An 11,329-nucleotide genomic window follows, 5' to 3' on the forward strand; every position below is an offset into this window, starting at 1 on the left:
AATTATTTTTGTAGGCTATAGCAATACTTTCAATGCCTTTAATCATTCATTCATAATTAAGTAATTTAGCTCTGGATTGCCAAATAGACAGCATACCCTTTCTCTGCCTCTTCTTTCTCATTTCTCATTCTGACCTTTACACTGTTTCTCTCTCTGGATCTCACAGTCTTCTTTGACCTTCTCTAAGGACCTTCCAAAAACTCTGGGCCATGGACTGTTTCCCAACCCCCTGGCTGTTGCTGCGGCGATGGCAGCCGCTGCCTCCTCAAATCAGCTGGCTCAGCTGCGTGCCCCTCGTCCTATTTCTCACCCTCAGAACTACCACCCCCACCACCACCTCCTACAGAGCACACTACAGGGCACGCACCTCAGCCTCCTACGGCCCGCCCCTGGGCCTATGCGCACCACCCATGGGCCAATCCTCTTCTCCCCTTATTGAGGGTGGTGGGACGGGAGCCAATCAGGAAGAAGCACACTGTGAAGTAAACAGGGAAAACCATTGATAGATAATCAACAGATGTTAAAACTGAAACATTTGACGGAGGAAAGACTATGCCTGTCCCTCTCCACCTTTCTTCATTCAACAACTTCCAAAGCAAAGGATTGACGGCTTGCAGTCGTTTTAAAGAGGAAGGATGCATGACAGACTCAGATGGACTTTCTGTACATGCTCTCCCTCCTTCAATCCTCCTCCCACATTTAGTTGACTCTGAGATACGTATAGCAAAAAAAATGTATAGGTCAAACTATACAAACTATGGCTGACTCAGTAAACTGAGCTCTGTTCTGTTTCCTGTTTCCAGCACATCTCTGTAGTTTTGGTTCAGTGCTCACCCACCCAAAGCCATCTGCTATATAAGTCCATAATATAAATAAAAAGCACACTAGGTTAGACACAGTAGCTGCCTCTGCTCTTAGTAATGTTTCATCATTCATAGTACAGTAGAACCAATAGTGCATTACTGCAAACCCCTGTTGGGGTGTTCAATAACCAAACCCCTGTTGGGGTGTTCAATAATCAAAGTGCAGTACCTACCTACCCCACTCTGTAGTTCCAGGTTCTAGATTAGGTGCCTGCTCTGCAGATCAAGGCACAAGGTACTGTATGTTTCCAGGTACTAGATATATGTTCTAGTGTTGTGGATGATAGATGTTAGTCGATATATCCTCTGTTGTCAGATCAGGTGAGAGAGAGAGAGAGAGAGAGAGAGAGAGAGAGAGAGAGAGAGAGAGAGAGAGAGAGAGAGAGAGAGAGAGAAAGAAAGAAGGCTTCTAAAACCCCACTGTGATTCAATGGAGAAATGTGTAGTGAATGCATCAAGATTGAGGGAAATGTTTTTAAGAAATCACAATAAGAAATTTGAATAATGAATTAAGTTCAAATGGACTTAAACCATTTAACTGTTGTTTTCCTAGCAGACCTCCACTTTCAGTCTTATTGTCTGTAAGAAGACAGAGGGAAAGTGAAAGTGGGACATTGTTATGTGCCTAAATCAAATCACATCCAATTTTATTTGTCACATGCGCTGAATACAACTTGTGTAGACTTTACCGTGAAATGCTTGCGTACGAGACCTTCCCAACAATGCGGAGTTTCAAAATAAAATAGTAACAAAAGAAGAAGAAAAATTCACAATAATTAATACAGTAAGTACCAGATCAATATGCAGAGGTACGAGGTATTTGAGGTAGATACAGTGCATTCAGAAAGCATTCAGACAGCATCACTTATTCCACATGTTGTTACGTTACAGCCTTATTCTAAAATTGATCAAATAAAAAAAATCCTCATCAATTTACATAAAATACTCCATTAATGACAAAGCAAAACATGTTTTTTTTTTAGAAATTACAATTGTATTACAAATAAAAAACTGAAATGCCTTATTTACAGTTGAAGTCAAAAGTTTACATACACCTTAGCCAAATACATTTAAACTCAGTTTTTCACAATTCCTGAAATTTAATCCTAGTAAATATTCCCCGCCTTAGGTCAGTTAGGATCACTACTTTATTTTAAGAATGTGAAATGTCAGAATAATAGTAGAGAGATTTATTTATTTCAACTTTTATTTCTTTCATCACATCCTCAGTGGGTCAGAAGTTTACATACACTCAATTAGTATTTGGTAGCACTGCCTTTAAATTGTTTAACTTGGGTCAAAATTTTCAGGTAGCCTTCCACAAGCTTCCCACAATAAGTTGGCTGAATTCTGGCCCATTCCTCCTGACAGAGATGGTATGGTGTAACTAAGACAGGTTTGTAGGCCTCCTGGCTCGCACACACTTTTTCAGTTCTGCCCACAAATGTTTCATAGGATGAGGTCAGGGCTTTGTGATGGCCACTCCAATACCTTGACTTTGTTGTCCTTAAGCCATTTTGCCAAAACTTTGGAAGTATGCTTGGGGTCATTGTCCATTTGGAAGACTAATTTGTGACCAAGCTTTAACTGATGTCTTGAGATGTTGCTTCAATATATCCACATAATTTTACCCCCTCATGATGCCATCTATTTTGTGAAGTGCACCAGTCCCTCCTGCAGCAAAGCACCCCCACAACATAATGCTGCCACCCCCGTAATTCACGGTTGGGATGGTGTTCTTCGGCTTGCAAGCTCCCCCTTTTTCCTCCAAACATAACAATGGTCATTATGGCCAAATTGTTCTATTTTGGTTTCATCAGACCAGAGGACATTTCTCCAAAGAGTACGATCTTTGTCCCCTTGTGCAGCTGCAAACCGTAGTCTGTTATTTTTAATGGCGGTTTTGAAGCAGTGGCTTCTTCCTTGCTGAGCGGCCTTTCAGGTTATGTCAATATAGGACTCATTTTTCAAGCTGTTTAAAGGCACAGTCAACTTAGTTTACAGTCGTGGCCAAAAGTTTTGAGAATGACACAAACATTCATTTCCACAAAGTTTGCTGCTTCAGTGTCTTTAGATATTTTTTGTCAGATGTTACTATGGAATACTGAAGTATAATTACAAGCATTTCATACGTGTCAAAGGCTTTTATTGACAATTACATGAAGTTGATGCAAATAGTCAATATTTTCAGTGTTGACCCTTCTTTTTCAAGACCTCTGCAATCAGCACTGGCATGCTGTCAATGAACTTCTAGGCCATATCCTGGCTGATGGCAGCCCATTCTTGCATAATCAATGCTTTGAGTTTGTCAGAATTGGTGGGTTTTTGTTTGTCAACCCGCCTCTTGAAGATTGACCACAAGTTCTCAATGGGATTAAGGTCTGGGGAGTTTCCTGGTCATGGACCCAAAATATCAATGTTTTGTTCCACGAGCCACTTAGTTATAACTTTTGACCTTATGGCAAGGTGCTCCATCATGCTGGAAAAGGCATTGTTCGTCACCAAACTGTTACTGGATGGTTGGGAGAAGTTGCTCTCAGAGGATGTGTTGGTACCATTCTTTATTCATGACTGTGTTCTTAGGCAAAATTGTGAGTGAGCCCACTCCCTTGGCTGAGAAGCAATCCCACACATGAATGGTCTCAGGATGCTTTACTGTTGGCATGACACAGGACTGATGGTAGCGCTCACCTTGTCTTCTCCAGACAAGCTTTTTTCCGGATGCCCCAAACAATCGGAAAGGGGATTCATCAGAGAAAATAACTTTACCCCAGTCCTCGGCAGTCCAATCCCTGTACCTTTTGCAGAATATCAGTCTGTCCCTGATGTTTTTCCTGGAGAGAAGTGGCTTTTTTGTTGCCCTTCTTGACACCAGGCCATCCTCCAAAATTATTCGCCTCACTGTGCTGTGCGTGCAGATGCACTCACACCTGCTTGCTGCCATTCCTGAGCAAGCTCTGTACTGGTGGTGCCCCGATCCCGCAGCTGAATCAACTTTAGGAGACGGTCCTGGCACTTGGTGGACTTTCTTGGGCACCCTGAAGCCTTCTTCACAACAATTGAATCGCTCTCCTTGAAGTTCTTGATGATCCAATAAATGGTTGATTTAGGTGCAATCTTACTGGCAGCAATATCCTTGCCTGTGAAGCCCTTCTTGTGCAAAGCAATGATGACGGCACGTGTTTTCTTGCAGGTAACCATGGTTGACAGAGGAAGAACAATGATTCATAGCACCACCCTCCTTTTGAAGCTTCCAGTCTGTTATTCAAACTCAATCAGCATGATAGAGTGATCTCCAGCCTTGTCCTCGTCACCACTCACACCTGTGTTAACGAGATAATCACTGACATGTTGTCAGCTGGTCCTTTTGTGGCAGGGCTGAAATGCAGTGGAAATGCTTTTGGGGGATGCAGTTCATTTGCATGGCAAAGAGGGACTTTGCAATTCATCTGATCACTATTCCTAACATTCTGGAGTATATGCAAATTGCCATCATACAAGCTGAGGCAGCAGACTTTGTGAAAATTAATATTCTTGTCATTCTCAAAGATTTTGGTCATGACTGTATGTGCTGTACTTCTGACCCACTGGATTTATGATACAGTGAATGATAAGTGAAATAATCTGTCTGTAAACAATTGTTGGAAAAATGACTTATGTCATGCACAAAGTAGATGTCCTACAAATTATAATTTGTTTACAAGAAATTTGTGGAGTGGTTTCAAAAAACTTCAGACTTCACCTGTACATACGCATTCAGACCCTATGCTATGAGGCTCGGAATTGAGCTCAGGTGCATCTTGTTTCCATTGATCATCCTTGAGATGTTTCTACAAGGTGATTTGAGTCCAGCTGTGGTAAATGCAATTGATTGGATATGATTTGGAAAGGCACACACCTGTCTATATAAGGTCCTACAGTTGACAGTGCATGTCAGAGCAAAAATCAAGCCACGAGATCGAAGGAATTGTCCGTAGAGCACCGAGACAGGATTATGTCAAGGCACCTATCCGGGGAAGGGTAACAAAACATTTACGTAGCATTGAAGGTCTCCAACAACACAGTGGCTTCCATCATTCTTAAATGGAAAAAGTTTGGAACCACCAAGACTCTTCCTAGAGCTGGCCGCCCCAGGCGCATGCACGCTGGCACGGTCGCCATAAGGTGTAAGGTGTTTCCTCCGACACATTGGTGTGGCTGGCTTCCAGGTTAAGCGGGCATTGTGTCAAGAGGCAGTGCGGCTTGGTTGGGTCGTGTTTCGGAGGACGCATGGCTCTCGACCTTCGCCTCTCCCGTATCCGTACGGGAGTTGCAGAGATGAGACAAGACTGTAACTACCAATTGGATACCATGAAATTGGGGAGAAAAAAAAGGGGTAAAAGTAATAAAAAAAAAATATATATATATATATATATATATTAAAAATATTTTAAAAAGAACTGGCCGCCAGGCCAAACTGAGCAACCTGGCGGAAAAGGTCCTTGGTCAAGGAGGTAACCAAGATCCCGATGGTCACTCTGACAGAGATCCAGAGTTCCTCTATGGAGATGGGAGAACCTTCCTGAAGGACAACCATCCCTGCAGCACTCCACCAATCAGGCCTTCATGGTAGAGTCATCAAATGGAAGCCACTCCTCAGTAAAAGGCACATGACAGCCTGCTTGGAGTTTGCCAAGAGCGTCTGCTAAATTACTTAAATGTAAATGTAAATGTAAAAGGAACCTAAAGGACTCTCAGACCATGAGAAACAAGATTCTCTGGTCTGATGAATCCAACTCTTTGGCCTGAATACCAAGCATCACGTCTGGAAAAAACCTAGGGTGAAGCATGGTGGTGGCAGCATCATGCTGTGAGGATGTTTTTCAGCAGCAGGGACTGGGAGAATAGTCAGGATTGAGGGAAAGACAAATGGAGAAAAGTACAGAGAGATCCTTGATGAAAACCTTCTCCAGAGCACCCAGGACCTCAAACTAGTGCAAAGGTTCACCTTTGAACAGGACAATGACCCTAAGCACACAGCCAAGACAGTGCAGGAGTGGCTTCGGGACAAGTCTCTGAATGTCCTTGAATGGCCCAGCCAGAGCCTGGAATTGAACCCGATCAAACATCTCTGGAGAGACCTGAAAATAGCTGTGCAGCAATGCTCCCCATTCAACCTGACAGAGCTTGAGAGGATCTGCAGAGAAGAATGGGAGAAACCCCCCAAATACAGGTGTGCCAAGCTTGTAGCGACATACCCAAGACTCAAGGCTGTAATCGCTGCCAAAGGTGTTGAATAAAAGGTCTGAATACTTATGTAAATGTGATATTTCCTGGGGGGGGGTTAAAAGCCTGTTTTTGATTTGACATTATTGGGTATTGTGTGCAGAAACAAAAACGATTTAATCCGTTTTGAGAATAAGCCTGTAACCTAACAAACTGTGGGAAAAGCCAAGGGGTCTGAATACTTTCCGAATGCACTGTATGTACATGAAGGCAGGCTAGATAATAGTAAGAGTAAAATAAAGAACAGAGTATCAGCAGAAAATTATGAGTGTAAAACTTTGTGAGTGTGCGTGTGTATGTGTGTTTGTGCTGTGTGTATGTAGTGTATGCGAATGTATGTGAGTCCCTCTTAAGAGACTGGCCAATTTGGAACTGTTACAAGGAGTCAATTGGTTCGTTTGAGCATTCCTCCAGTTTCTGCCCTTACCTTATTCATTTGTATGGCTGTTGTCTAATTATTGTGTCTGTGTGTGTCTTTCTGTGATTGTGCGTGTGTATATTCTGGATATAGATAGAGACCGATCAAGGGCATTATGCCTCAATGGTGACCACTTTCATTCAAACTGGAAGCGACTTAACAAGACTGCTAATTTCTGAACCTTTACCGGAAACTTTAGGATGACTGCACAGTCCCAACACAGTGTGGTATGTGTGTCTTAAATGCATTGTTTCTATACTGTGAACAACAGGGGAAGCCTTAGAGATATCTGATGGCAGCAGGCTCTTCCACTGAGAACACAATGGAAGTGGGATTTCCCTTCCCGGGATGCTTCCTGACCTCCAATATTCTGTCAGCTGAGTGTGGCGTGAGTGAGAGAGAGAGAGAGAGAGAGACACTAATGGAAGATGTTTTGAAGTTAAAAATGATGTCAAAGGGGTTACAGTTAACAGAGGGGAAATGAATAAGGACCATGAACCCGTGTCTGTTTTTCTCTCATATGCTTATCACAAGCAGCGATGTGATGTATAGTAGTATAATATGCAATATTAGCTCCAGAGTATTGCAATTAATGATATATTTTCACTTTAAGAGGAGACTGTTGTCCTGCTCTGCCTCATGTGTCCGTATTCTGTACCTAACCTCACCCTAACCCATACGAATGAGCAGGCTTGGGTTGGAGCCTGGTGTCACTGTAAAGTCACCAAACTGTTTCTCATACAGTATAAGAAGGGTAAAGGACTGGGAAATTGTAGCAATACTTTCAGCACTCCTGCTAACGACTTGTTTATTGCAATAAATAAATGATATGTGTATAAATATATTAAATGTTATTTAGGAGAACTGTATTGAATCATTACTGTAAATGTAGACTGTTTTATCGATGTGAGCAAAAGAGCTTCCTTATTGTAAAAAAAAAAAAACGTTGTGTAGATTAATAAATTATTACAAAATGACTGGGGTGGTGATGCTGTACAGTATGTTCATAGAAATGCTATTGTATACTGATTGTTAAGTTATTATGTCTGACCAGGGCAGAGTGAGCTTTGACTCCAAATGAATTTGAACAAAAAATAGATATATAGTAGCAAACTGACACAGAGATTCTGTGCTGTGAAAACTCGGAACAGACCATAATTGAGTAACAGATGCGTCACGGAACAGAAAACACACTGCTATGCAGCACGTATGATGTCACTGGGGTTTACCAATGATAAGATTAGAGGAAGCTCAAGAGTTTAAAGAGAGAAGGAACCAGTTGAGTGACAGACAAACTATGAAAAGACTGCGTGACAGAGAAACAGAACAACCACGACACATAGAAGAACCAAAGAACAAGATCATGCACAGAGAGACAAAGACTCCATGACAAACTTCAGAACTGAGGTGAGAAATAAACTTCAGGATCAGTAACCACCCAAGTTTTATTCTGTTATTTCTGGTGATACTCTGTTTGATTGTAATAGTCCTGTGTTAAGAACACTACCTGTGGGAGTTAATGCTCTCAGTTTCAGAGCAACTTCTGTAATGTGAGTTAATGATCCACCACATAGAAATATCTACTATAAATTGAAATGTACTTTCCTGTACTCTAGTATACAGTTGACATCTAACATAACTGTCTGACATGTACATTTCTATTATGGTTTAAACTGTTCATTTCAAGGAATGAAAATGTATGGTTATTGGTCAAAGGCAGCACAATAGAATATTAAGTCTGCTGTACAATCCTAGTGTTAGATGAAAAAAACCCTGGTAAAAACAGGTTGGAAGCCCAAAAGGGCTTATATGAAAACCACAAAGTACAAATAATGCAGCAACCAGGGTCCATTGAAACTGAGGGGGCATTTGGCCCCTCAACTTGATCTATTTGTAGAATACGAATATATAAGATATGTTTTTTTTAATTATTTTTTTTACAAATCATTCATTCAAAAGGTATTGCTTCTGTTCGCAACAGTAGAAAGATATTTTTGGTCACATTTACGACAATGAGGTAGCATACAGTACACTTGTAGTCTTCGAGCACTTAATGCATGTTGAATTGGTTTGAAAGACGTGCTGCAGCATATCTACTACATATCTACCTTATTGGGCAAGAGGAAGAATAAAGAATTGTATTTTTGACTTATCTGATATGAACAGAAAGTCAAATGACATTAATTCATTTACTGGAAACACAAAGGTGCAGACACAACAAAAACAGCCACCAAAGTCTAGGTTGGTTCTAAAACATGACATCATGGAACATATGACAGAGAACAATAATGGGTCGCCAACTGATTTCAACAAGCTGACAGTTTTTTTTGCCAAAGGGGAAATGGTCTAGAAGTTTAGCCCAGAAACCTGCACCTGTAGCATTCCTCTCTGACATCCCGACTCATCTAACAACCTGCTATTATTTGACTGACAGCTGATTTTGGAATTTACATTCTTTCTCTGTGTATGTATAAATGACATGATGCATTTTTACATAATTTATATCATTGTCTTTCCAATTCAATTTCCCCCTGGGGAACAATACAATTTATCTTATCACTCTCCTCCCAGGATGCTGAAGAACATCACAGGTGACATGGGGAATGGCTCCTTCTCCTGCCACCACTTCTCGTTTGAGGCCTTCCGCTGCTTTGGCGTGCTGTGGAATTCGGCTGTGACCATAGTTGGGACGGTGGGGAACGTGATGACCATTCTGTCCAGCTGCGGACTCGTTTCAACTCGCTGATCGTGAACCTGGGCCTGGCAGACCAACTGTACTGCACCCTGCTCCAGCCTGCCTGTGTTGACTCCTACCTACACCTCCGCTGGAGGGGCGGCGTCTTCGGCCACCTCCTATTCCTCTCCAACTCCGTCTCCATCATCACACTGTATCTGATCAAGGCAAGCCGCTACCTGCTGGTGGCGAGGCGGTAAGTCTTTGAGTGGGTGTTCGCTAGGTGGGGCCTTGCCCTCCTCCTGCCCTCCACCTGGGCCGGGCCAGCCTTGGCCCATTTACATGTTTCTTCCCTGCAGGTGTGCACCTGCAGTTTCCACTGCACCAGGGGGCGCCCTTACACCACCGTGCTGCTCTTCTTCTACTTCTTCATCGGCCTGGGCTGCGTGGTGCTTTTATTCCTGCTCATCTACAGGCGGGTCAGGGTGGCAGCAAGGGCACCGGTCAGCTACTGACTCAGCTGACGCTTATCACGAAAGAAGCCGACCTCATCAGAACCAGGGATGGAGGGGGGCAGTGGCGTCGGGAGAGGGGTGGCCACCTTCCAGAGCTGTGAGTTGAACAGCCAGGGGGAACTACCCCAATACAAGGGTGGAGAGGTGAAGGGGAACCCTGGGAAAGCCCAGTCCTCCCACTCCACCTGGGGGTCTGCTTTAACTTCACATTCAGCTCACCTAGCAGGGGGACAGGAGCCCCCCCTGCCCTTAGCCCTGCGCTCCACTATGCTGCTCCTGCCCCTATCACTGCCCCATCCTCCTCCACCACCTCTTCAGGGGACAATGGTGAGTTATCTTCCAGTGTTTCGTATGCTGTTTTGTCTGCTAAACATTGCTGAACCACACCCTTCAAGGTGCTCCACATGTTCTGTGCCAACCTTGCCTGACTCAGCAGCTGTAATAACCTTGTGCTCTACACTGTCTTGAACCGCCTGTTTGGACAGACCTACCAGGCCCTACTGGCCAGGGCCACCACACTCCTCCCACACCTCTGGAATCATTGACCTTTATTACATTTTGGTAGTTTAGGAGGGGCTCTTATTCAGAGGGATTAATGTTGCTTTCAAGAAAACTGGGGAACGCAATGTCAAATCATGACGACAGTAATCTTCAGGTCCGGAAGTCAGAGCTCTAGAAAGAGGCCCGAGCTCCCGACTTGGAATTCCGAGTTGGATGACTGTTAAAAAATATTTTTCCCAGTCGTCTTGAACGCACCGAAGTCGGAAGTCTGAGATTTCTGAGTTCCGAGTTATTTTGAAAGCGGCATTATAATGCATTCGACTAAGCTGAGTAAGACAACCATAACGTAATTATCACAGCACTTCAAATATGGAAAACACTCTTCTCTCCCCCATTGGTCTTGATAGAGCTACTTCCTCCTCTATAAATTCCTCTACTCCTTCCTGAATGTCACATTTACTATCAGCTTGCAAGGGCAAAATCAGCCATTCTGTGATTTCTTCTGGAAAGGGTTCAACGATTTTAGGCTAAGATTTTGCTCACAAGGCTTCTTTTTTTTCAGTTACAAACACCAACGTACACTTACTGTAAGGCCTTAGTTCTAATAGATTAAATGGCTTTCAAAGCTCAAAGTTCACCTCTATCGTGTAATGTAGTCATACAATATGATCAAAACACATAAGGTCATATATTTCTTTCAGCAGGAAGCCAGAAGCCACCAACAGGGAGATACCACTGTATCAAGACCTGGGGGGGGGGGTGTTAATTATGCAAAGAACTACATCCTCCTCTACATCTTGTTTATTTGTGTCATTGTGTCTTGGTCTGTTTATAATAAAACAAATCTGTACTTTCATTACTTCTAGTACCTTTCTTTCGCTGGACACATAGGACATTCCCCTTTTACACATGGGGAAATTCTGCCCACCATAAATCAGAACTTCTGGAATGTTCCTTTTTTCAAGCTACAAAATGCATGTCCTTAAGGGATGTTGGAAGTCATAATGTCCTCAATGATAATGATTAAATAGGTCTCCACCTCCTGGTAGTTCAGAATATATATATTAATCATAGCACACCATGCAGTCATATT

At 42.8% G+C, this 11,329-nt stretch overlaps 1 protein-coding gene across 1 annotated transcript in view; it reads left to right on the plus strand.

Annotated features, from left to right (window-relative positions):
- Positions 1 to 11,092, plus strand: part of LOC118389483 (zinc finger protein 385A-like) — an 85,810-nt gene extending 74,718 nt beyond the window's left edge. Inside the window, exons 7-8 of the mRNA XM_052526915.1 lie at positions 167 to 7,953; positions 9,118 to 11,092. Coding sequence (XP_052382875.1) covers positions 167 to 439 — 273 coding nt within the window. The 3' untranslated portion in view covers positions 440 to 7,953; positions 9,118 to 11,092. The remainder of the gene's footprint in view (positions 1 to 166; positions 7,954 to 9,117) is intronic.
- The last annotated feature ends 237 nt before the right edge of the window (positions 11,093 to 11,329 follow it).

Source organism: Oncorhynchus keta, chromosome 10, assembly GCF_023373465.1.
Source record: "Oncorhynchus keta strain PuntledgeMale-10-30-2019 chromosome 10, Oket_V2, whole genome shotgun sequence".
In the NCBI taxonomy this organism is placed as follows: Eukaryota; Metazoa; Chordata; class Actinopteri; order Salmoniformes; family Salmonidae; genus Oncorhynchus; species Oncorhynchus keta.